Raw genomic sequence first — 25,582 nt, 5'->3', positions numbered from 1 at the left:
CATGACTGCGTGACTCATATCAAACATGTAAATGACAAATAACTTTTAAAATATTTTTTTTATTATTTAAAATGCGATTTTTAAATGAGAAGAATCAGAAGTATGCTAAAACCACTATTATTTATTGTAATATAAATAAATAAACTAATCTCCATTAATTCAGTTTATTTCCTTTGTTTATTTTACAAAAAAAAACAATACTAGAACACACAAAATAAAACAACATTTTACACAAAAACATTATTAATGATAAATCTTTAATACCTAAGCACACATATACATATACATAGGTAGGTATATATTAATTATATATATGGTAGCCATCTATGCTTGCAGCGCGCTATTTTCGTCTCTATGTATATTCTATGCTGTTGTAGCGTCAGCGTTGTTTCAACGATGCACCCTTTAATGTGTTTTTTTTGTTCATATGTAATATGGTATTTTATTCTAATACAAGTTATCAACAGTTATCAACACTAAAATTGAAAAATACCATTCAAAGTTCGGTGATACCTTTCCAATTAAAATTGTTCGACATCTTATCGAAAGATGATGATAGTCTGTCTACTATATTATCTATGGGTATATAAATGTATACATTTATGTGTGTGTGTGTATGTGTGTGTGTGTGTGTGTGAGTGTGTGTGTGTGTGTGTGTATGTGTCAAAAATAATAAGATAGAAATATGTATGAAATAAGTGTGGGTATTTACAGATCACCTAATAACTTTTTTTTTAATTAACTGATTTCCTAATTATTCATTGGCTGGTTGATGTGATCACGTTGTGCTCTGTGTAATATTCGCCATTTTCGTGAAAAAAACACCTGAAGAGAACCTTACTTTTCACATAAAAATATGAAATATATATATTTATATATATATATATATATATATATATATATATATATATATATATATATATATATATATATATATATATATTTATACATATATACATATGCACATGCATTTCATCTTACTTATAACTTAAATATCTTGATACTTGTATTTTTTTAGATCTACCAATGAATTATACAAAACAAATATTTTAATTTCTATAGATTTCGATAACCAAATTCAGCATTGTTTTTATCATACGATATTAACATCTTTTATTCAAATTACATAACCATGACAAAGAAGGCTTTCTTGTCTTTCTTAAGTCACGAGATTAAAATTACATTATCTGATATCAAAAATTGAATAGTTAATATCACAATAAGTAAGGCCTGAAAGTGTTATTGTATAACTATGACATGCCCCGCATATCTTGTTGCCAACTCGCTATCATTTTTTTATACTTAGTATCACTGAATCGGAACGAAATCTGTAAAAAAGAAAAATAAAGCATTAATTACATTTTTGTTTTGAACTGGCATTTCTTGGTGGAACTGCATTTTATAGAATAAAATAACAACTATATAGCTTTTCCAAATGAATTTTATTTGACTAGCGACCGGGCTTTTTTGTTAGGTTAAATTTAGGTGGCAAAAATTATATGGTTGTTATTTTATTATTTAAAAAAAACACCAATTGAAAAATAAGAAAAATTTACACAATAATTCTACACCATTGATTGCAAGAATGGAACAACTTAGAGTAGAGTGCATTGCGAGTGTTTTTGCCTAGATTTTTCAGTCATAAATTTCATGAAATTATATTAACTTTAGACATAAAGGGTAAATCCACTCACGAGTACGCATAGGCTATGAAACTCAAAAAGTTGAAGCCTGAGTAGGGTCATGGTAAACGGTGTTGCATAAGCCGTAGCTAGATTTCAGAGTCACTTGGACGTTGAGTAATTAAAAAACATATACATACATACGTAGGTACCTACAGTAATATGTCATGTAAAAGTAAACGAGGAAGATATGAAATCATAAGGGTAATATTTTATCAATATTTCTTTATATTTCAATATCACATTTTCTAATCGAATTGAATTAAAAAGTTGAAGCCTGAGTAGGTTCATGATAAATGGTTTTGCATAAGCCGTAGCTGGATTTCAGAGTCACTTGGACTTTAAGTAATTCAAAAAAAGATTTCAAGAATTTAACAACCTAAAGTAGGATGAATGCAGTCTACTCTAGGCGTTCTCTCAAACGAATTTGAGGCAAAACGTTGTTTGATAAATGAAACACTAGAATTTCACTAGAAGCATATTTTGGTGAGATTAAAGAAGTTTTTTATTGAGCAGAAACTCTTTCATTTGTATGTGAGGTCCCAGATTATAATCACACACATGAGAAACGCTAGAAAACATCCTTTTCATTTTATCATTTGTGAAAAAATAACATGAAAAATAACTTCTATAACTTCTTATCAAACTTTTAAAACTAAAATAATAAAAACAACATATAAGATTCACCCCTACTTAGACTCCATACCAAAGTTTTTATTTATTTACTTTGTTTGTTTTTAACTGTAATTTTAATTGACTTTGTGTATAAAAAAATGTTAACGAACTCCCTCTCTAAACACAAGTCGCTGACTCCTTTCAACAACGTCATAAATCAAAAATCGACGATTTTCAGTTGTGCGTGTTTTCAAAATGCCCAGAAAATGTACTATATCCCAGCAAAAGAGACATATTTTTAACTTAATATTTACCCGCTACAGGGCAGAAAGTGTTGTTTTTGCATTTTGAAGAAAATGTATTGTATTATTAATTTATCAAATATACTAAATATTTTTCAAATGGAGAAAAAACCTTCAGGTTTTACCTAAAAAGATCTGTTGCACAGTAAAACATCCAATAAGTGGCTTGATATTTATTTATTATACACTGTATTATATTTTTAGATTTTAAAAACGTTCCCCTGAAAAATCAAGTTATTTTATTTATGACGTTCTCGAAAGGAGTGAGCGAAATATCTACTTTATTAGAGAGGTAGAAACGTTATATTTGAAATGTATTGTATATTTACCAACTATTTTATATTATTTAAATATGTATTTTGAAAAAAAAAATAATTAAAAAAAAGAGATTATCCCGATTTGTGAACAAGTATTTGGACACAGTCAAAATGTTGTTGAATAGACGTGTTACTCACTCGCTTGTTCGGATTGCTGTTCTCTGATAAGGGCTGCCAGTCTGATGCAAGCCTCTTCCATGTCTGCAGGAGAAGCTCGACTGTACGTTGCTCGAAGGTAGGGACAAGGAACGGAAGCGGACATCATGAAGGCATGTCCTGGGGCAAAGGTGACACCCCTTGCGAACGCTTTTCTAACAATCTAGAAACAAAAAGGAAAAAAAACCTTCAATTAGCAGCAGAAAGAAGAGAAATTTATGCCTTCGAAATGTGGTATTGGAGGCACATGCTCCGAATTCCATGGACAGCTAGACGCACCAATGAGTCCGTTCGCCAGGAACTACGCTTGGATGGCTTGACTCTGGCCAATGTTTGTACCCGTTCAGTTCTTTGGACACGTTGCGCGTGGCAACGAGGATAGCCTGGAACGACTAGTTGTGATCGGTAGCCTGGAGGGGAAGAGAGGGAGAGGATGATCCCCACACGATGGAACGATCAAATTAAGGCAGCAGCAGGCACCTCGGTGGTTGGAGCGCTACGTGCAACGCAGTCAACGGATAACTGGAGAGGAGTCATTGCTTCCACAATGGTACAACCCTCAGCAACGAGGAATAAGACGGAGAAGAAGAAACGAAAAATATGCATTGGATTCAAGGGTCTTCTGAAAGGTCTTGCCACATTTTCGAGTCTGGTATATAAGCTCTTGGTTTCTTTTTACACCCATCCATTTAAAAAATATATATCATTTTTTTAAATCAGGCCAACTTCAATTTCAGAATTTCATTATTTTAGGTCGGGTTGTGGTCCCGTGGTTAGTGTCACTGACTCTTAAGTCAGAGTTTCTCGGTTCGAGCCCACTCTACCACAATTTGATACCTATTTCTATTAATGAGCCGCTGAGTCTCACAGAAATAGTATGAAATTGAAATATTTGTGGAAATAATAAGAACACAAATATTTCCCTTATAAAAATAATAAAAATAAAAACTCGAGATGAAGCATCTATCGCCTAGTATGAAAGAAGGTCTGAGCATCCCAGGGCTTACGACCTGACATTTGGGTAGCTTAAAAGTAAACACTTGTGTAACGTTTACCATTCAGTACATTATTGAACATCAATTTTGCATAATTTTTTTGGAACTTGTTTATATGCAATGGTCTAGGATCCTTTTAATATGTTTAAAATTTATAAAATTAAACTACTTTGTTTTAATCACTTTTCTTATTGTAAGTACACTTTAACCTACCGGTTTCGACAAGAACCTTGTCATCATCAGGGTTTATTAAATTCTAAAACATTAAAATACTCATTATTAATTACATTCCCTTACCAAAAACTTCCACACACTCACAATAATAAAAAAGTGGTTAAAACAAAGTTGTTTAATTTTATAAAGTTTATAAAATTTGCCACAAACAAACATTCAAGCAAAGCATTCAAGAAACTTTTAATATGTGGCTACAATTTAACAGATTTTCGTTTTTAATCACAAATCCTTCGTTTTAGGTACAACTTACCATATCGTAAACATCGGGCACATTCTTCACACGAATCCAGACGAACATGCCAGCCTGAGGAGCTTCCCATTCTGCTAGTCCTGTGAGATGTTTGGACATGTAGCTAAGAAGGAGGTCTCTCTTGTGACGGTAGAACTCCTGCGCCTTGGTCAGCTGGTTCTGTAAGCCATCCACTCCCCATTCTTCTAGCAACCTGGCAGCAATCATCTAAAACAAATAAATATATATAAATGTATAAACATATATATATATATATATATATATATATATATATATATATATATATATATATATATATATATATATATATATATATATATATATATATATATTATATTATATTGGCATAAATTATATAGGTACATTTATATTTCAATTTTAAACAAATTTTAAAAATAAATATTTTGCAGAGACCCACCAAGCCACCTTGTGTGTCTTGTCGGTGGAGTTCTTATTGAATACATTTTTCATTGTTTTTAACCATTTTAATACAAAAAAGAGAGAAAATTAAGAATACATACATTTTTAAATTTTCATGAAATTAACTCTTGATCATTTACCCATTCCTTTATTTTACCTTTGTTCCATATTTTATTTTGACCTCTAATATCCGTCGTCAACAAATTAAAAATGTTCGGAACGATATATTGCAGTGTTCGACTTCCATATTTATTATTAATTCTTGGGGCCATCAAACCTTCGTGGTATGTAAATGGTTGTGTACTAAAAGATTTCGATATTTTTTTTATAAAGAAGTTATATTAAAATAATGGCAGAACTGATGCTGCTAGAGGCATTTAAGATGTGAAGCTATAGGCAACATTTTGAGAGTATCTAGATACTTGTTCACAAATCTGGATTACCTCCAACTATAGGAGTTATCTTTCATATTATTATTATGACATTTCAACATACATAGATGAAAAAGAATATGGAAGTCTGGGTATTTACAAGGGATTCTAGCTCGATTCGGGCAAATCATACGATGGATTAATACAAGTCATCAACAAATAATTAGTTTGATAAAATAAATAATTTTCTTTGTTATTTACTAGATTTATTGAAAAAATACCTTTTTAGAGGTCAACAGCAAAATCGTCATTAATTAAACATGCTGATAAAATTTATCATGTGTGTGAATGTACTTTTAGCTAAAACCAAATGTGGAATAACGATAAATATTTTATCGGTATATATTTTATTATCATAACTTCAAAGATTTTAAACAGGAAGTCAGCTAAATCATATCTAGGACATTTCTAGACACGTGGAATGAAAACAAAGAAAAGTAAAACACTGGCCAACAATTTACAACTTTTATTTTATTACTGGCATGAAAATACTTGATCTTTATGCACTTTGCATAGCTAAATTAAAAAACGAAAGCAAAAAATGTAGCATGTCAGATTTTTTAGCTATGGATATTTTTCATTCTGATATTGAGTAAAGTTTATCTTATTATTTATGTATAAACGTATAATAATAAAAAAAACCCTTGTCTGCACCCCAATGGTGCAAAGGGCACTGCGTCATATAAACGCAGTGTTATCTTGATCGTTTACACATGAAGGAAAGGTGATCAGCCCTCCGCTTCAGGTACCAGTCCAGGGTAATATTGAATAAATATGACAGTGAAAAAATCACTTATATTTATTTTACCCCCCTTGGGAATCGAACCCGGGACCTCCAGAACGGTAGCCGAGCGTGCTGACCATTACACTACGGAGGCGGACAATATTATTTATATATAAACGTATACAAACATACATATAATGCTATCGTATTCAATATTAATATGTTAATATATTTCATATTATTTTTTGACATCTCATCAAAGATGAAGAAGAATATAGAAGTCTGGGCATTTACGGGGCTGACGACCGTCATGTCTCTTGTGAAGTTCTAGTGATTCAAGAACAAGGTTTCTAAATTGGTTCATGTATATAGAACTTCCAAGAATTTAAGTCGTGTGGTTGTCAATAATGGGTAGAATTGGTGAATATTACACGTGCGTAAAGTGATCACTTAAACCAGCCTATGACGGTCGTCAGCCCCGTAAATGCCCAGACTTCCATATTCTTTTTCATCTTTGATGAGATGTCAAAAAATAATATGAAAATAACTCCTGCAATTGCAGATAATCCAGATTTTGTGAACAAGTATTTGGACACACTCAAAATGTTGTTAATATATTTCCACTGTTACTCCAGAATTATCAATACTTTTTTTTTAATCCCTTAGACCTTAGACTAAAACATGTCTAGATACCAACCACTATTACGGTTTCAACGTATGGGGTCCATACAAACAATAATATGACTGTAACATCAAAACTTGACGTGATACAAGCTTGTCACCATATAAACTTTGAATAAGAACGATTAACTTAGTCCAAATCAGTAATCAAATTTTCAGTTTCAAAACCATTGTTGACCAGTGTAATTTGTAATTCCCCTACTTGCCCAGACTTCCAAATTCTTCTTCACCTATGTTGAGATGTTAATAAAATTATATGAAAAATAACTCCTATAATTGGAGATAATCCAGATTTGTGGACAAGTATTTGGACACACTCAAAATGTTGGTTAAATAATAATACAGTATTAGTATTTGTGTGTACCAATATGTGTGTAGTGTGTCCTTGTGAGCGTATGTGTATATATCGCTCACTTCTTTCAAGAACGTCATAAATCAAAAATCGTCAAATTTTCAAATGTGCATGTTTTCGGAATGCCCAGAAAATGTTCTACTGTATATCCCAGCGAAAGCGGCATATTTTAAACTCAATTTTTTCCCGCTACAGGGCAGAAAATGTTGTTTTTGCATTTTGAAGAAAGGGTATTGTTTAATTATTTTTTTTAAATATACTAAACATTTTTCAAATGGAGAAAAAACCTTCAGGTTTTACCTCAAAAGATCTGTTGCACAGCAAAAAGTTCAAAAAATGGCTTGATATTTATTTTTAATACATTTTATTATATTTTTTAACTTTAAAAACGTTCTCCTGAAAAATCAAGTTTTTTGATTTGTGACGTTCTTGAAAGGAGTGAGCGATATATGTAGTGTGTCCATGTGAGCGTATGTGTGGGCGAGTGTGTTTAAAAAACCTTCAGGTTTTACCTAAAAAGATCTGTTGCACAGCAAAAAGTTCAAAAAGTGGCTTGATATTTATTTTTAATGCATTTTATTATATTTTTAAACTTTAAAAAAGTTCTCCTGAAAAATCAAGTTTTTTGATTTATGACGTTCTTGAAAGGAGTGAGCGATATGTGTAGTGTGGCCATGTGAGCGTATGTGTGTGTGAGTGTGTTTGTTTGCGAACGAATGTTTGTTATATACCATGTATCTATTTGCGAAGACCTATAATTGGCTTTGTATTAATTGTTTTCTTTACTATCATGTATTAGTAGCTGTTGGTTTTCCAATAAAATAAAAAAATATATAAAAAATTGTGACAAACCTGTACGAGTGTGGAGCTGTGCAAGTAAGAAGCCTGCATATGAAGCTCGATGAGATGGATCAGGGGAGTTGGTCCAGTCACCCATCCAGCCCGAAGTCCAGAGCTCAGTACTTTGGATAGGGAATCAAACCGAAGGACCCTGCCTTCCACGTCGTGGGACAAGAACGTCTTGGGCTGTTCCTGTAATCATGAAAAAGAATAAGAGAGATTCGAAGTTTGTGTAGATTAAAAATTTTGCTTAGATTATTTATTTAAGAGACAGATTTTAGCTACTTTTTCTTGTAGTAAATGTTTGCTAACTTTTTACTTTTTCATCTTTTTTATGTTTTAAGTTATAAACTTTATTTTAAAAAAAATAATAAAAATTTTTGTTTTCTGATAGTCAAGTATTTTTTGTATTTTATATTAACACTATTATTCTAGTTCTACTTATAATACCTATACCCTTATACCCTTTACTGTGACCTAACTTATATTGTATACCCACACACAGGCCATGCCTTTGTAGGATCTTTTTGTATTAATTTTTATATTTTATTCATATTTTTTTGTATTTGAATTAATGTCATGTAATGCAAAAGAATTTAAAATTAAGAAAAAAAGAGGGACGAAGATAATAAAAAAGAAATTATGAAAAGGAATTAGAATAATTTAGACAGATTTAGAAAGAATAATACGGATGGAGAGAGTGCATCAAAAAAAAATAGGAACATCAATACAAAATTTGCACCAAAAAGCTTCTGTTTTGTCCAATATGTACAGTGTCGTTGACTGAGCTTCAATTGGTAATACTGATATTGATGGTTTGTTTGTGGTAAAAACTTATAAAATGTAACGAGGTCTCATACCTTATTGTATGACCTAAATATATAATGATGCATGAACTAAAAATAAATAAATATTACTTACTATCCCTCCTTCCCTAATCTCCCCTTTTCCTTCGCATTCTTTATTATCATCAATTTGTAATTTAGGTTTTTTTAAATTAAATTTCTCAATTCAATTTTATTTATTCATTTTCAATTAACATATACATTACAAACTAAAAAATTTAAAACGTATACATTACATACATACAATACATACAAAAATCTAAAATATGCAAGAACTAATATATAAGTACTATCTACCCTCTGATTGCAAACTGCTATATAAGGTATCACATGTTTTGATCAATTTTACTAGTCTGTTTTGGTTGGTTGGAAGATATTTCTTTTGACCAAATACTTATTTCTTTTCTGTTCTTGAAGTTTAAATAAATAAATAAATACATTATAACCCTCCAATCAAAATAGCATATTACCTCAGCGAAACACAGGAAGTGATATGGATCATCCTCCAAAATAAGGAAGTCGTATTCACAAGCAATGTCGTAGATTTCCTGTCTTCTGGCGTTTGGGAGGACTGTTCCTGTAGGGTTGTTTCCGGTTGGATTCACGAACAGGACTTTGGGCATTGTGAAAGAGTTGGTCCTGCACTTTTCCAAAACATCACGGAGGTCTTCGGGATTCAACCCGTATTTGTCTTGCTTCACTTCCAGGAGTCTTGGTTGATAAGGCTTCAGCTAAAATGGATTTGAAAAATATTATAAAATAAAATCCTGATGATAACAAGGTTCTTGTCGTTAAATGTTAAACATGAACATGTGTAACCCTGATGATGACAAGGTTCTTGTTGAAACAGGTTAGAGTAAAAGTACCAATAAAAAGTGATTAAAAGCAAAGTAATATTATTTAATAAAGTTTATAAAATGGAGGTCCCGGGTTCGATTCTCAAGGTGGGTAAAATAAATATAAGTGATTTTTTCACTCTAATATTTATTCAATATTACCCTGGACTGGTACCTGAAGCGAAGGGCTGATCACCTTTCCTTCATGTGTAAACGATCGATAACACTGCGTTTATATGACGCAGTGCCCTATGCACCATTGGGGTGCGGATAAGGGTTTCGTTATTATAAAATGTGCCACAAAGTATCTACGAAAAACATTCAAGTAATTGAAAATTTATCTCTGTAAAAATATGTTTATGTTCAGTGATTTTTCTCATTATTTTTTATTTATTTCATCATACGTATTAAAACAGTCTTAATTTGCATTAATATGTCTTCACTGGGTATTCTAGTGTCAAAGGCACATTTAACATTTAAGAAAATGCATAAACCCTGGGATGCTCAGTATTCCATTTTCATTCATATAAAAACGATAAGTAAACGTCCATAAAATCTGACATACAAATTTTCAAGGTTAAAATGCGTCGTATTAAATAAAATATTGTTATATCTCTGGTGGACGAGATAAGATTGCCAAGACAAACATTGAATCACCGAAAAAAAATCGTAAAAATAATTCTGAAACCAGTTTCCTCAATATTGAATTTGACGAAAAACTGCGTAGAAGGTGGTGCAATGGAAAATATAAGTCATTTTTGTGTGTCTCCAAATCCTTGTTGGCAAATCTGGGTTTCTCTATTGAGGAATTATTTTTACATTCCGACATCTCAACAAAGATGAGGAAGAATATTGAATTGCCTATACCCAAATTAACCAGCTGGCTGACATTTATAAAATAGAACCCTTTTGGGGATCCAAAATAAATGATATGAAAAAATACTTTATGGAAAGATATATATGTAGTGTTTAGTCATGTTTTCTTATTTTGTTTTTACCTTATGTTTTTTATATTTTCTCATTTGTTTATTTTAAATATGCTTCTTACGTTATGTTTTTCTCATTTATTTATTTTAAATATGCTTCTTATGCCTAATCATTATACTTACCTGTTTATTGTTTTTATATTTTGCTATGTATTAGTTTTGATTATTTAAAAAAAAAACTTTTTTGTAACTTTATTATTTGTGTTCCAGTCTTGTTAACCTTAATCCCATGTCCCAAAATGAGAAAAAGAAATTACTCATCGGGAGTATCATATATCGCAGTCGTACAGGAGAAAGTGACCAACTACCAAAACGTAAAATGTTCCGGAGGGCATTTTAAGTCACTTTTGCTTGGCAAGAAAATAAACATCAATGCAGTTAGTCATTTTTACCAAGTCAATATATTATACTTCCAAGTTTAAAATCCTTTGGGATTTTTTCAGGGCAATATTAAGCTAATAAGATAGCAAATAGTCAATGAACACGTTTTTGTTAAACAATGCACTTGGTCACTTTCTCCTGTATGACTACGATATATGACTTATGTATGTAATGTTTTGAAGAAAAAAAATCTGTTGAAGAGGAATATGGAGGTCAGAAGAGATTTCAAAATGTAAATTAAACTCTTAAATGGAGAAACCCAGATTTGTGAACAAGGATTTGGACACATCGAAAAAAAAAATATTATTTACTAGTTTTTTTAGATAATTTTTGTATAAAACCACTCACCGAGATTTAAATCTACCGTTTTCGAGACGTATCCGTCTCTTCGTCAGGATAATTGCTACACCAGGATGCAAACAATACTGCACCTCACTATAGCATTATTCACACACTTACAACCACTCATAATATTAATCCTAGATCTACATCACATAAATACCTAGACTTCTACACTCCTCTTCATCTTTGTGGAGATGTCAAAACGTGTAAATTATTAGCGATTTCTTTTACTTACGACGATTAGGTTACCAGAATACAGGGGGCTAGGGACTAATACAGGATCTCCCCTGTTGACCAGCATCTCCGTGGATTTGTAGATGCCGTCCTGAGAGCCGGAAGTGACAATGATATCCTTGTGTTCCCAGTCTGGGGGGTCGTGGAAGCGGTACTGGATCTCCCTTAAGATCTTCAGTAGTCTTGGCAGACTGGAATAAAATAAAATAAACCAATAAACTTCAGTAAAACATTACATGCTTTATTTTTGATTTAGCTTAGACTTCAATAAAAATGTTTCTATATGATCAGCAGCTGTTCCTAAAGACAAAATAAAGAGTTCACGCATCCATGGAAGCTGACTGGTAACAAACATAAATAGGAAGGTAGAGGTAAGACAACTGAGATGGTATGGGCATACAGAACGCAGAGAACCAGAGCATGACGTAAACCAGGCAATAGCAATGGATCTTCCTCAAAAGATATGTAGAGGAAGACCAAAAAATTCATGGATGCTGCAAAGAGAGAACATGGTCCGAAGACATGGCCTAGGTGATGTTGTCCATGACAGAAGGACCTACAACCTGAGGACGACGAGAGTTGACCCCAATAGTCTACAAAGGCGATAAGTTGGGATGTAGCCTGGAAGAAGAAGAAGTTGTTCTGATAATAGAATTTGACGCAATGTAGGTGTTACTACTTCTATTACTAAAGTTGAAATTGTGAATGCAACGTCACACTCTTCTATCCTGATATACACTCCTAGCTTCCTTCACATCAAATCTATGTAATGTTATAGAAATCGATAAATACCCTTGAGATGGGATGTACTGCAGAGCGTTGGCCAGTTCCTTGTCTTTCAGAATCACTTTGGTTCCATCCTTCAGGGTGACGCTAACTTCAGAGAAAGGGAATAGGGTTTCGTTGGGCATTCCTTCTCCGAGCGATATCAATTTGTTCCCAGCTTTGTACGACATCTTTGCTAAAAATAAGAAAAAAAAATATTTAAACATCTTTTGCTTTGATACGAAGAGATAATAGAAGTTCAGACTTGCTCAGGCATTTAGGAGGTTTCGACCTCCCTTATCGAATTTTCAATTAAAAATTGTCAAGGATGTTTTAATGTCTTGAAATCATACAAATCTTTTGTTTTTCTTCTTTAAAATGGAGTCTCAAAGAAGAATGAACGGTTTTCAACGGGTTTTTATTCGCTAATAAAGATATGCCATATAAATCACAAGACAATCTGTTATATTCTTATTGAAATCTGTAGAAAAATTATATCTCAAATACTCCTTTCAAGAAAGTCATATATCAAAAATCGTCAATTTTCGGTTGTGCATGTTTTCGAAATGCCCAGAAAATGTATTATATCCCAGCGTATGCGGCATATTTTTAACTTAATATTTACCCGCTACAGGGCAGAAAGTGCTGTTTTTGCATTTTTAAGAAAAAGTATCGTTTAATTTTAATTTTTTTAAATATACAAAATATTTTTCAAATGCAGAATAAACATTTAGGTTTTACCTAAAAAGATCTGTTGCACGGTAAAAAGTTCAATAAGTGGCTTGATATTTATTTTTAATACAATTCATTATATTTTTAAACTTTAAAAACGATCTCTTGAAAAATCAAGATTTTTTTATGTATGACGTTGTTGAAAGAAGTGAGCGCTATGTGATCACTTTTTACACTTGTGTCACGTTCACCATCTTCCCCATCATTTTTTAATTTTATTTTTTAATTTATTTGTTTATTTATACGCCACAAGGGCCTTTTGAATATAAAAACAAAATTGAATTGGACATTTGAATATAAAAACAAAAAATAACAGTGCGTTTTTATTAAATAATACACAAAAATATTGATATACAGTTATTTATATAACAATTTGTAAATAAATTGACTGGTCAAATTATAAGCTGTAATAATAAAAATGAAAATGATATTTTCTGGCGTTTCTCATGTATGTGATTATAATCCAGGATTCGGATCTCACATACTAATTTCTGCTCGATAACAAGCTTCTTTTCATTTCACCAATAGATGTCTCTAGTGAAGATCTAGTGATTCAAGAACAGTGTTTCGAAAGTGGTTTATATATATATATATATATATATATATATATATATATAGAACTTCCATGTTGTTAATAATGGGTAGAATTGGTGAATGTTGCACGTGTGTAAAGTGATCACTTAAAACACCCTATGACGGTCGTCACCCTCTTAAATGCCCAGACGTCCATATTCTTCTTCATCTTAGATGAGATGTCAAAAAATAAAATGACAAATTTTATTCATTACTTTTTAAAGAGATATCAATCCCAAAAAATGTATTACGATGTCTCAATTAAACGATTAGAGGGAAAAACACGTAAACAATATTGTTTAAATATTTTATTGAAAAAAATATATTGCGATAAAAACTAAGTGCAGATAAAAATTCATCGGACGATAAATCCTTCTATAGGCTACAATGTCAAGTTTAAGAAGTTCAATTGATAAAAACTTAAAACGTTTAAATAATTTTACCTTGTTATATTATTTATAAGATAAGATGGATTGACTTATCTAGATTTACATTTTTTTACATCTCAACATAGATGAAGAAGAATTTGGATGCCTAAGTATTTACAGGCCTTAGGTAGTTTGGATTAGTTTCTGTGACGTCATTCGTTGCCAACTTACGAAAACAACGTATTTACGAAGGCGAATTTTCCAAAATAAAATGATGAATGAAAATTTTGATTATATCGGCTGTTTTATATATACAAAACGAGTCTAATACAATCCTTTATAGGTTGAGTATGTTAAATTAGATATAACTCCCGTCTGAAAATGATCCATTGCATTATTTATACGGGGATTTGAAATCAAAAATAATATGTTACATTTTCAAAGCTTTGTCATAATATGTTACATTTGTCAATGTCATTGAGATGACATTACAACCACAATAATTAATTTATAATTTTAATAAGTAATTACAAAAGTCTAGAGGTCTTATCAATACTTGTGATTTATCGCCAGTTATGTAAAATAAATCATAATTATTGTACTAAAGTCATAATAATAATAATACTAATTTACTTACATATTTAAACTAATGTAAGTAAATTATAAATAATACACATGTTTTTTACCACTTTTCAAATACTTGAAAGTGGTCACGTCAGGAATCGGAATAATCGGCGGGTATGTATGATGAGATGGAAGAATGTGGAAGAGGCGAAAAATAAAAAAAAGAGGTGATTTTTACTCTCTGCCTAACCCTGCGGGGAGTTGCGTGATGGGTAGAATTACAGTGGTCATGTCAATCATGATAAGTGAACACTAGTTTTCAATTTTTTTCCAGCAGAATTTCTTCTTATATTAGTCATCAAAATATTAGAACTCAATAAAGTAAAAAATTAAATACTAGTTTTTTTTCCAATTGAGCATTATATTATGTTTTTAACGACTAGTTTTGGAAGCTACAGATGCTTCCAGCTACGGGTTTGAATATAAACTGCCAGATATTATTAACAGTCAATTTTGTTTATATTTGAATCACAACATGAATGTCGAAAAAATCAATATAAAAACTGAATAATAAAAGTAAAAATTAAAAATGTAAAATCGAACATACAAAAATGATCTTTTTCAAATGAAAAATAAACCAACCAGTTAATTAACATACGTTACAATAGATTTTCCTATAAATTAATAATAAATATTTTACACGGTGATAATTTGAATTAAATTTGATTTAATTAAATACTTTATACAAATTAAATAAAACGGTCACAAATTTGTATCAACACTGGCAGTCAAAAATTTGTATCACTTGACAAACGTCATCTTTTCCACTTAACAGAAAAATTATTAAGATTTTAATTACTTTTTTAAAAAGTTATTCAAAAACAAAAAAGTTGATTAATTTTCTTAATTTTTTAAAAATATGATTGACGTTATTTGCAAAAATTAAAATATATTTCGATTGGATAATAATTTTTGCGCCACCCTGTAATATTTGATTCTGTAAATATTATTTGTTCATCGTTAGAAACATGATACCATATTAATAATGAAATATTTTAACAGATAATGGGTAGTCCTTGAAAATAAACCCAATTAGATAAACATTAATACGCACCCAACTATTTTACTCTTAAGCTGATAAACCCAGGTTTGTGAACAAAGATTTCGACACATTCAAAACATTGTGAATAAAAGAACTAATCAAATTATAATTTTCTCTTATTTTATCATATATATCGTAGTCATACAGGAGAAAGTGACCAAGTGCATTGTTTAACAAAAACGTGTTCATTGACTATTTGCTATCTTACTAGCTTAATATTGCCCTGAAAAAATCCCAAAGGATTTTAAACTTGGAAGTATAATATATTGACTTGGTAAAAATGACTAACTGCATTGATGTTTATTTTCTTGCCAAGCAAAAGTGACTTAAAATGCCCTCCGGAACATTTTACGTTTTGGTAGTTGGTCACTTTCTCCTGTACGACAACGATATTGTGTGTGATAATGATGCTGAATGCATCGAAACACGTGTCTCATTTTTTGGGAAAAAGTGGTATTTACCAAGAAAATATCATATTTTATTGATTAAAAGCATTGTTTACTTTCTGGTATGGTAATATGACTCTTTCATTACCATTCATCGTTCACATTGTGTAATACCACTTAAAAACACTAATTCATGACTACCGGTTTCGGAATAATTATTCCATCGTCTGGTCAAATGTAGTCTACATTTTAGAGGTAAATTAATGTTTCATTACTTTTCAATTAATTTGATAATTTGTTCACAATATAAATATTTTATTCTTTTTTTGACATCTCATCAAAGCTGAAGAAGAATATGGAAATCTGGGCATTTACGGGGCTGACGACCGTCATAGAAAAATAACTCATACGATTCGAGATAATACAGATTTGTGAACAAGTATTTGGACACACTCAAAATGTTGTAAGTATTATAGGTGTCCCAACTTAAGATGAAACATCTATCGTTCCTCTTTATATGAAAGAAGATTGAAGTCTGAGCATCCCACGGCTTACGACCTGGCATTAGACTGACTTAAGTAATTGCTCAATAAGAATAAATAAGATATGAAATTGTCAACAAGACAATCATTTAATTGAACATAATTATTTGCTTAGGAATAATGTTATTTTGATTAAAAACGTCATAAATAATATCTTGTTTTTTTGGGATATTATTTTGATGTTTTTTTTTAATAGTGATTATATTTGATAGCATTTTCGATTCTTGTTTTTCGAGTGAGTCCGATAACGTTACAGCGTCACATTTATAATCACAGCCTATAAAATCGCGAAATTTTTCCTGTTATTTTGAAATACCCTATCCATTTAAATTGTTTACGCTTAGATAAAAAATATTGTTTATCCTTTTTTGACGTCTCAAGATATATGACGAATAATATAGAAGTCTGGGTATTTACAGGGTTTATGACCTGTCATAGATGATTACGTGATCACTTTACACATGTGCAGAGAGCTTTTATTGATCAAATACCTATCGGGTAAATATGATGTCGGGTTGTGGTCCCGTGGTTAGTGTCGCGGACTCTCGAGTCAGAGTTTAAAAACAGGTATCAAATTGAGTTCAAACCCACTCTACCACAACTTGATACCTATTTTTAATAAGAAGCCGCTTAGGCTCACAGAAATAGTATGAAATTTAAGTATTGTGTAAATAATAAAAACGCAAATATTTCTCTTTTAAAAAAATACATTTTTATTCGGATGCATGCAAGATCCTAACCGAATTATTTTACGTACTGGGAAAAGCCTGAAAACAGTAATTTTCATCTATGTCGAGATATCAAAAATGTAAAAATAACTCCGAAATAATGATTTGTGAACAAGTATTTGGACACCCTCAAAATATTGATGTTTAAATACACACATTTGATTTATTTAATATTTTTATTTCGGAAAATCACATAAATGTTTTGAAACATCGAGTTATACACATTTATGAGTTTAACAAAGAAGTTTTAAACATATATACTATATATATATAAATATATATATATATATATATATATATATATATATATATATATATATATATATATATATATATATATATATATATATATATATATATATATATATATATATATATATATATATATATATATATATATATATATATATATATATATATATATATATATATATATATATATATATATATATATATATATATATATATATATATATATATATATAAAAAATATATAAATATATATATATATATATATATATATATATATATATATATATATATATATATATATATATATATATATATATATATATATATATATATATATATATATATATATATATATATATATATATATATATATATATATATATATATATATATATATATATATATATATATATATATATACTTATATAGTTATAAATCGTGAAGATAAATTCGTTTTTAAGATGAAGTACACATCATTTAAAATATAACCTATTCAACTCACTCAATGTCCTGGTTATGGAAGGCTCTCTAAGCAACGAGTTCCTGCTTATAAACTTAGTGTAATCCTTGATTCTTCTTTTATTATAAGTAGTCTCAGCGATAGGCTCTTCCATAACTTCAACTTGATTAGGAACAGCAGAAGACGAGAAAGCATTTCCGGATCTTTTTAGGAAACCCTCAAAATTCGCAAGAATTACACCTTCGCTAGCCCTTATGGCACTCTTGGTACAATACAAACCCTTTGAAAACATTTTCAATTTTCTTATGACAATCTCCACTTTTTCACAAATAGTCTTAAAATCACTAAATTATATCCAAAACACTTTTATTTTAAACTTTTTAACTTATTTTACATTCGAAACTTCTTCGCTGTTAAATATGAATGAAAAATTAGTAAAATTATCAATCATTGCGTCATATATCGTGCGTTTATTGCAACCGTTTAAACTTGAACTTGTGATTTGAATGAAATCGCGTATTTTTATGTTACGTATCTGATTTTAATCTGGAGTCAAGATATGTATATAAGTATATATATCTTGTGGGAATTTCCGAGCAAACAAATTAAACCTGCGTAATTTTCTTGTCTTTTTTTGATTAATTGAAATTTCTTTGTTGTTGAATGTTACGAAACTTCTTGATTACGTTTTTTTTGATATCTTAACAGATGAAAAAAATAAAATAATCTGGGTATTTAAAGAACTTAAAACCTGTCATAGGTTGGTTTAAATGATCGATTTATGCACGTGTAACATTCACAATTCTTTTAATGATTGATGACAACCACACTACTCAAATTTCGGAAGTAATATTTATGTTTCAATTGATAGGTTCTTGCATATACTACTTCTTCTCCACCACCTATGGTTAGATTTTTAAGTTTATTTTTTAATTAGCAGAGACCTTAATGAAATGCATGTGAGATTTTTCTCGAATATTTTCACATACTAAAAGACGCCTGAAAACATTTTTTTCAAACACGTTTTTTGTCAAACACTTATTTTAACCACTTTTATTTATTCACAATATTTTGAAAAATAAATAAAAAAATTCTTGAAGTATTTTACACACATTTTATAAAGTTGTTTTATATGAAAATTAATAATTATCAAATTAAAATAAACCATATATAGTGTCAAAGAAGGTGTTCATTAAAACTTATTAATAATTTTTAAAATTTGAAAAATATTACTTTATTTGAGTAGAATGGTGAATATTAAATAATAATAATAAAACCCTTATCCGCACCCCAATAGTGCATAGAGCACTGCGTCATATAAACGCAGTGTTATCTTGATCGTTTACACATGAAGGAAAGGTGATCAGCCCTCTGCTTCAGGTACCAGTCCAGGGTTATATGGCGAATATTACACGTGTATAAAGTGATCACTTCTTTGATTACTCAGACTTCCATTTTCTTCTTCATCTACTTTGAGATATCAATATAAATAACTCCTAAGTTGCGACAAGCCCAGAATTCATGAACAAAGATTTAAAGACACTCTACTGTGCAATTTTTTTCTGACTGACAATTTTTTTAGTATTTATTTCACGTATGTATTACTAAATTACAATTTTGTTTTGATATGTTATGCGGTCTCGTTGGCGTTTAGGTCAGAACTGATCTCACATGTGCGGAACTCCACATATAACGTACTGCCAATTCTGAATTCAGTTATTATGATTTGTCTCTTATCTTATCGCAAAGGGTTTATCGTATTTTTCGTATACCGTGCATTTTGAAATACCGGTTCAAACCAAAATCACAACAAGGTTTTACTTAATATTTACGTTTCAACGCCTTGATCTGTAACTGAAAATTAAACGTAGTTTTCAGCATTATTAAGGGCAGCGGTGGGCTGAATGGGGCTCACGCAAGCCTCTTGTTAAATTTGACTTGGGACGGCGAACCCCTTGTTAAATTAAGAGAAATCAATATTCTCTGAATAAATCAGTGTATAAATGCAATTTTTAGAGGTTGGTTTAGGTAAATGTATTACGAAACATAAAACATTGTTGCCTTTGGAAATTTCTCGAAAAATTATTATTATTTTGGATAGTTATAACAAAATGAAGCCCCCTTCCCCCTTCACTAGCGAGCCCCTTGTTAAAAAATTGACAGCCTATCCCTAATTTAGGGGATGCGATTTTAATAAAAGGGAACAAGAATATGGTAGTCTGAGTATGCACAAGAATTTAGGTGATCACTTTTTATTCTATCCATGAATGACAACCACACTAGTCAATTTTATAAATAGATTAACGTATTGTACTGACATTTCTTGGTGTATATAAAATAACTTCTGTTTAGATTTTCGACATATAACTAATTTGACCATTGACCGGGTTTCTTCGTTACCGACGTCATCATACTGGTTAGACAGAATCCTATGTTATATACATATAGAGGTAGGGGTTGAAAAATATGATTTTGTATATGATTTCCAACCCCTGCCTTTTTGCGTTATTGACATAAAATTTGTCTAGCCTCCCACTAGTCTGTGTTCAAACCCAGTCACTGGTCAAATAAATTATACGTGGAAAAAAATATACAGTTTTTATTTAATTGTATAGATTTAATATATATATATATATATATATATATATATATATATATATATATATATATATATATATATATATATATATATATATATATATATATATATATATATATATATATATATATATATATATATATATATATATATATATATATATATATATATATATATATATATATATATATATATATATATATATATATATATATATATATATATATATATATATATATATATATATATATATATATATATATATATATATATATATATATATATATATATATATATAAATATATATATATATATATATATGTATATATATATATATATATATATATATATATATTATATATATATATATATATATATATATATATATATATAAATATATATATATAAATATATATATATATATATATATATATATATATATATATATATATATATATATATAAATATATATATATATATATATATATATATATATATATATATATATATATATATATATATATATATATATATATATATATATATATATGTTTAGTCATAAATTAAACCCTGAAGAGGGCAACAGGTTGTTGCCGAAACTATTAGGTTGTTAAAAAAATGTGAGTGGATCAAAAAACAAAGTCTTTTTATTTCTCAAAATAATAAATCAATATGATCCACAAAGTTAATGCTTTAAATATTCAAAACTTTAATTCCAATCACTTTTTTTAATGATTGAAATGGAAATACATTTTGTAGGTTAACAGTCAAAAGCGGTATATTAAAATAATAAAAATTAATAAGAAACGATGAGATCATAGCAAGAACGATGATAAAAAAATATATGTAAAAAAGTGAATTTTAATTAAATAATTAATAATTCTTTTGAGGTTTATGCGTAACTAGTTACCACCTCGTTTGTACTTATCATATAATTTAAAATAATAACTTCATTTTTTACTTATGTAATTATTTTTTTTTTCTAATCACAAATTTTGGTAATTTAATAATTATATTTTTTAGTGGAAAAGTTATATGTAGGTATTACATAAATTAAATGGAAATATACTATCAGAAATCATAACAAAAACTGTCATACGTAATCAAAAACTGGAAATGAACACTACACCAATCTGTCTTTGCACACAATCTTCGCCTCTTCCACATTCATAATAAGTTTTTTTTATACATGCATTTATTTTGAACCCCCTTGGAATCGAACCCAAGGTCTGCGGAACGGTAGCCTAACCCGCTTACCACTACAACTTTTTTCTTCATTTTATCTACCATTTTTCAATTATTGATTTATATGTTTTTTTTTCATTACACGATATGAAAATGCCTATTGACATAAGGGTGTACTCTTAAATATTCAATTCAGTACGCGACCGGCTGCGCGAGAAGCAACACGTAATGTCTGCGAGCAATTTATTTAAGAATTATTTTGGATTTGATTTTTTTTGTAAATATGTATGTACATGTATGAAAAAAAATCATTTTTAACCCTTTTCAAACACTCGTTTCTTTCAAAAACTAAAATTTAAAAAAAAAAAAAACAGTTTTCTAATACAAAAACGGTGTTGTAAGCAAACAAATACCTGGGTTTACATAAAATTAAGTTGTGGCTTATCGATTATCCCGCTTTAACGTTGAAATTGGTCAAACTAACTAACTAACTAACTAATTAACCATCATGCCGCTTCCCCGCAGGGGTAGGCAGAGAGAATAGAGCGCCCCACCACTCTGTCCTTGCAAACATTCTTCGCCTCTTCCACGTTCATGCATCTCGTCATACATACCCGCCGATTGTTACGACTCCTAACCTGACCACTTTCAAGTATTTGGCATACCTGATCGTGCCATGTTTTTCTCGGTCTTCCTCTGCTTCTTTTCCCACTAACATTCGCCTCATAAATTTGTTTTACCGTTCTTTCGTCACTCATTCGTTCCACATGTCCAAACCATCTCAACACACCTTTCTTAATATTATCGATAATGCTTATCTCAGCTTTGGTCAAACAGATTTTAAAAATTCCACCATATATCATGTTAGATAAGAATAGTCAATGTATTTAATAAGTCCCGTGGTGTAATGGTCAGCGTGTTTAGCTACCGTGCTGGAGGTCCCGGGTTCGATTCCCAGGGGGGGAGGTTAAAATAAATATTAGTGATTTAACACTGTAATATTTATTTAATATTACCCTGGACTGGTTCCTGAAGCGCAAGAGTGATCACCTTGCCTTCATGTAAGTAATGATCAAGATAACACTGCGTCAATTTGATGCAGTGCCCTATGCACCATTAGGTGTGGATAAGGGTTTAAAAAAATAAAAAAAATTAAAAAAATTTAATAAATATGTCCTATTTGCATAAATATGAAGGTCTTAAAAATCTGTCTATGTTTATTTCTGATAAGAATGATCCAGTTTCATTGCCTTATCATATTATATATTGTAGGTATCTCAACTCGAGACGGATCTATTACATCATTTTTATGCGAAGGAAGGTGGAAGTCTGAGCATTAAGGGGCCTAGGGTCCGGCATTTTCCGGATCAAGCGATTACATATATATAAGTCTCAAGTCTGGGAATTTGAGTAGTGTGGTTGTCAATAATGGGTAGAATTGGTGAATGTTACACGTGTGTAAAGTGAGCCTATGACGGTCGTCAGCTCCGTAAATGCCCAGACTTCCATATTCTCCTTCATCTTTAATGAGATGTCAAAAAATAATATGAAAATAGCTCCTGTATTTGGAGATAATCCAGATTTTGTAAACAAGGATTTGAACACACTCAAAATGTTGTTAATAAGATTGATCCCTAAAAACAATACAAATGATGCAACAATGCTATGGACACAATGGATTCAACATTTTATATCAATGAAGATTTGTCATGTAGCTAAGGGGCCTAGGGTCCAGCATTTTCCCGATCAAGCGATTACATATATATAAGTCTCAAGTCAATAATGGGTAGAATTGGTAAATGTTACACGTGTGTAAAGTGATCACTTAAACCAGCCTATAACGGTCGTCAGCCCCGTAAATGCCCAGACTTCCATATTCTTCTTCATCTTTAATGAGATGTCAAAAAATAATATGAAAATAGCTCCTGTATTTGGAGATAATCCAGATTTTCTCCAGTATTTGGACACACTCAAAATGCTGTTAATAAGATTGATCCCTAAAAACAATACAAATGATGCAACAATGCTATGGACACAATGGATTCAACATTTTATATCAATCAAGATTTGTCATGTAGCTAAAATATTTGTTGTTTTCGTCTTGTCATATTTCTTATATAAGACACCACTGAATCCGATAGATCTTAATAATGTCGTATTGAATATATTATTAGATTAAAACCAATATTTTTAGCTTTTCCACTTTATTTTTATTTGACCAGCGACCGGGTTTCGTCGTTACCGACATCATCAGACTGGGGTATATATATATATATATATATATATATATATATATATATATATATATATATATATATATATATATATATATATATATATATATATATATATATACAGATATATATATATATATATATACTTAAAAATAATATATAAAAAATACAATTCTATCACGAAGTGTCAGTGGATAATATAAATCTATTAAAAAATGTATTGCTTTATCAATTTTTAGGAGATATCTAATTTAGTTTTGTATTGTATAGTCTGTATACGTTTGTGGTGCTCGTTAAGTTTGTTTTTAAGAGTGTTTGTGTCTTTTATATTTTTAATCTAAAGGGAGGCTGTTGAAATATATATTGCTTACTTACTCAGCTCTCTCAAAATTGATGGTACTCGATATTGTGAGCGAGTACTAATGAATTTCGAATAATCCTTGATCATTCTTCCACTACTTTGCTGTTTATCATTATCGATGACTTTCTCAGCTGGACTTGGAGCTGATGATGAAAAGGAAAACCTTCCACTCCTAGGAAGACCCTCAGATCCTCTGCATCCATGGGCAATCCTACTCTCGACAGCACTTGCAGAAAAGCACAAATTTTTGGACACACAGCCGACCAAAAGTTTTGAAAACATTTTAGTAAAAAATTCAATTAATTTAATTTCACTTTAGATTCAAAAGAATTGTCTTCCAATTTTTGCAAGCAGTTCTTGTTGGCGTGTCACTATGTACTGATTAAAAAAATGTAAAATTTATTGTAGCACATACAAAAAAATATTGCTTGGAGAATGATATCGAACAATTATTATTTTTGTAGTCCTCAATTAAAATTATCTACATTTTGCGAAATTTCTCCACGACAATATAATTTATTGCTCGATAAAAAATAAGTACATACCGAAAAGAATATGTGATTGCAAAGTTGGATTGAAGAAAGCTTCAATGGACATTTGGGCTATTTCGCAAAAAAACGTCACACTCAAAATGAGCTGAATACAATAACTGGTCAATGTACATATAAGCTACATTAAAATAAAAATCGGGTTTTCAGGTGTTTTCCAGTAGGTATGTATAATAAAATAATCCTGTATTATTTTTTGACATCTCATCAAAGATGAAGAAGAATATGGAAGTCTGGGCATTTACGGGGCTGACGACCGTCATAGGCTGGTTTAAGTGATCACTTTACACACGTATAACATTCACCAATTCTACCCATTATGGAAAACCACACTACTCAAATTCTTGGAAGTTCTGTATATTTGAACCAATTTAGAAACCTTGTTCTTTGTTGAAGAAAGAAAGAAAGTTGTACAACCTTCTTTCCATAACATTCAAATCCGCACCCGATGGTGCATAGGGCACTGCATCATGTAAACGCGGTGTTATCTGGATCGGTTATATATGAAGGAATGGTGATCAGCCCTCCGCTTCAGGAACCAGCTCAGGGTAATATGAAAC

At 30.1% G+C, this 25,582-nt stretch overlaps 1 protein-coding gene across 2 annotated transcripts; it reads right to left on the bottom strand.

Annotated features, from left to right (window-relative positions):
* Positions 1-1,063: 1,063 nt before the first annotated feature.
* LOC148309297 (kynurenine/alpha-aminoadipate aminotransferase, mitochondrial-like) lies at positions 1,064-24,851 on the bottom strand. 2 transcript variants are annotated; one of them, XM_088260355.1, is made up of 9 exons: positions 19,709-19,791; positions 18,138-18,505; positions 12,416-12,584; positions 11,625-11,814; positions 9,315-9,575; positions 8,012-8,191; positions 4,552-4,758; positions 3,055-3,235; positions 1,064-1,328 (listed from the first exon to the last, which is right to left on the bottom strand). In XM_088260355.1, the coding sequence occupies exons 2-9, from the start codon at positions 18,385-18,387 to the stop codon at positions 1,309-1,311; spliced, it is 1,458 nt and encodes a 485-aa protein (XP_088116481.1). In that variant the 5' UTR covers positions 18,388-18,505; positions 19,709-19,791; the 3' UTR covers positions 1,064-1,308. The 2 variants fall into 2 exon arrangements, with proteins under 2 accessions (XP_088116481.1, XP_088116480.1); XM_088260354.1 differs by lacking the exons at positions 18,138-18,505; positions 19,709-19,791 and adding an exon at positions 24,489-24,851 and having other exon boundaries at positions 1,174-1,328.
* Positions 24,852-25,582: the final 731 nt, after the last annotated feature.

This window comes from Brachycentrus maculatus, unplaced genomic scaffold (assembly GCF_059751285.1).
Source record: "Brachycentrus maculatus isolate JH-2025_06_01 unplaced genomic scaffold, ASM5975128v1 h1tg000132l, whole genome shotgun sequence".
Classification (NCBI taxonomy): domain Eukaryota; kingdom Metazoa; phylum Arthropoda; class Insecta; order Trichoptera; family Brachycentridae; genus Brachycentrus; species Brachycentrus maculatus.
The sequence above is the reverse complement of the archived record's forward strand: the minus strand, read 5'-3'. Positions and strand labels throughout refer to the sequence as shown.

Bases quoted from the DNA above. Each gene is read 5' to 3' on its own strand.
- LOC148309297 (XM_088260354.1), bottom strand. From the start codon at position 24,756: ATGTTTTCAAAACTTTTGGTCGGCTGTGTGTCCAAAAATTTGTGCTTT. The intron at 4,759-8,011 runs GTTTGTCACAAT...TATTTGTTTTAG, and splicing joins ACAGCTCCACACTCGTACAG to ATGATTGCTGCCAGGTTGCT. The intron at 1,329-3,054 runs GTGAGTAACACG...TCTTTTTTACAG, and splicing joins ACAGCAATCCGAACAAGCGA to ATTTCGTTCCGATTCAGTGA.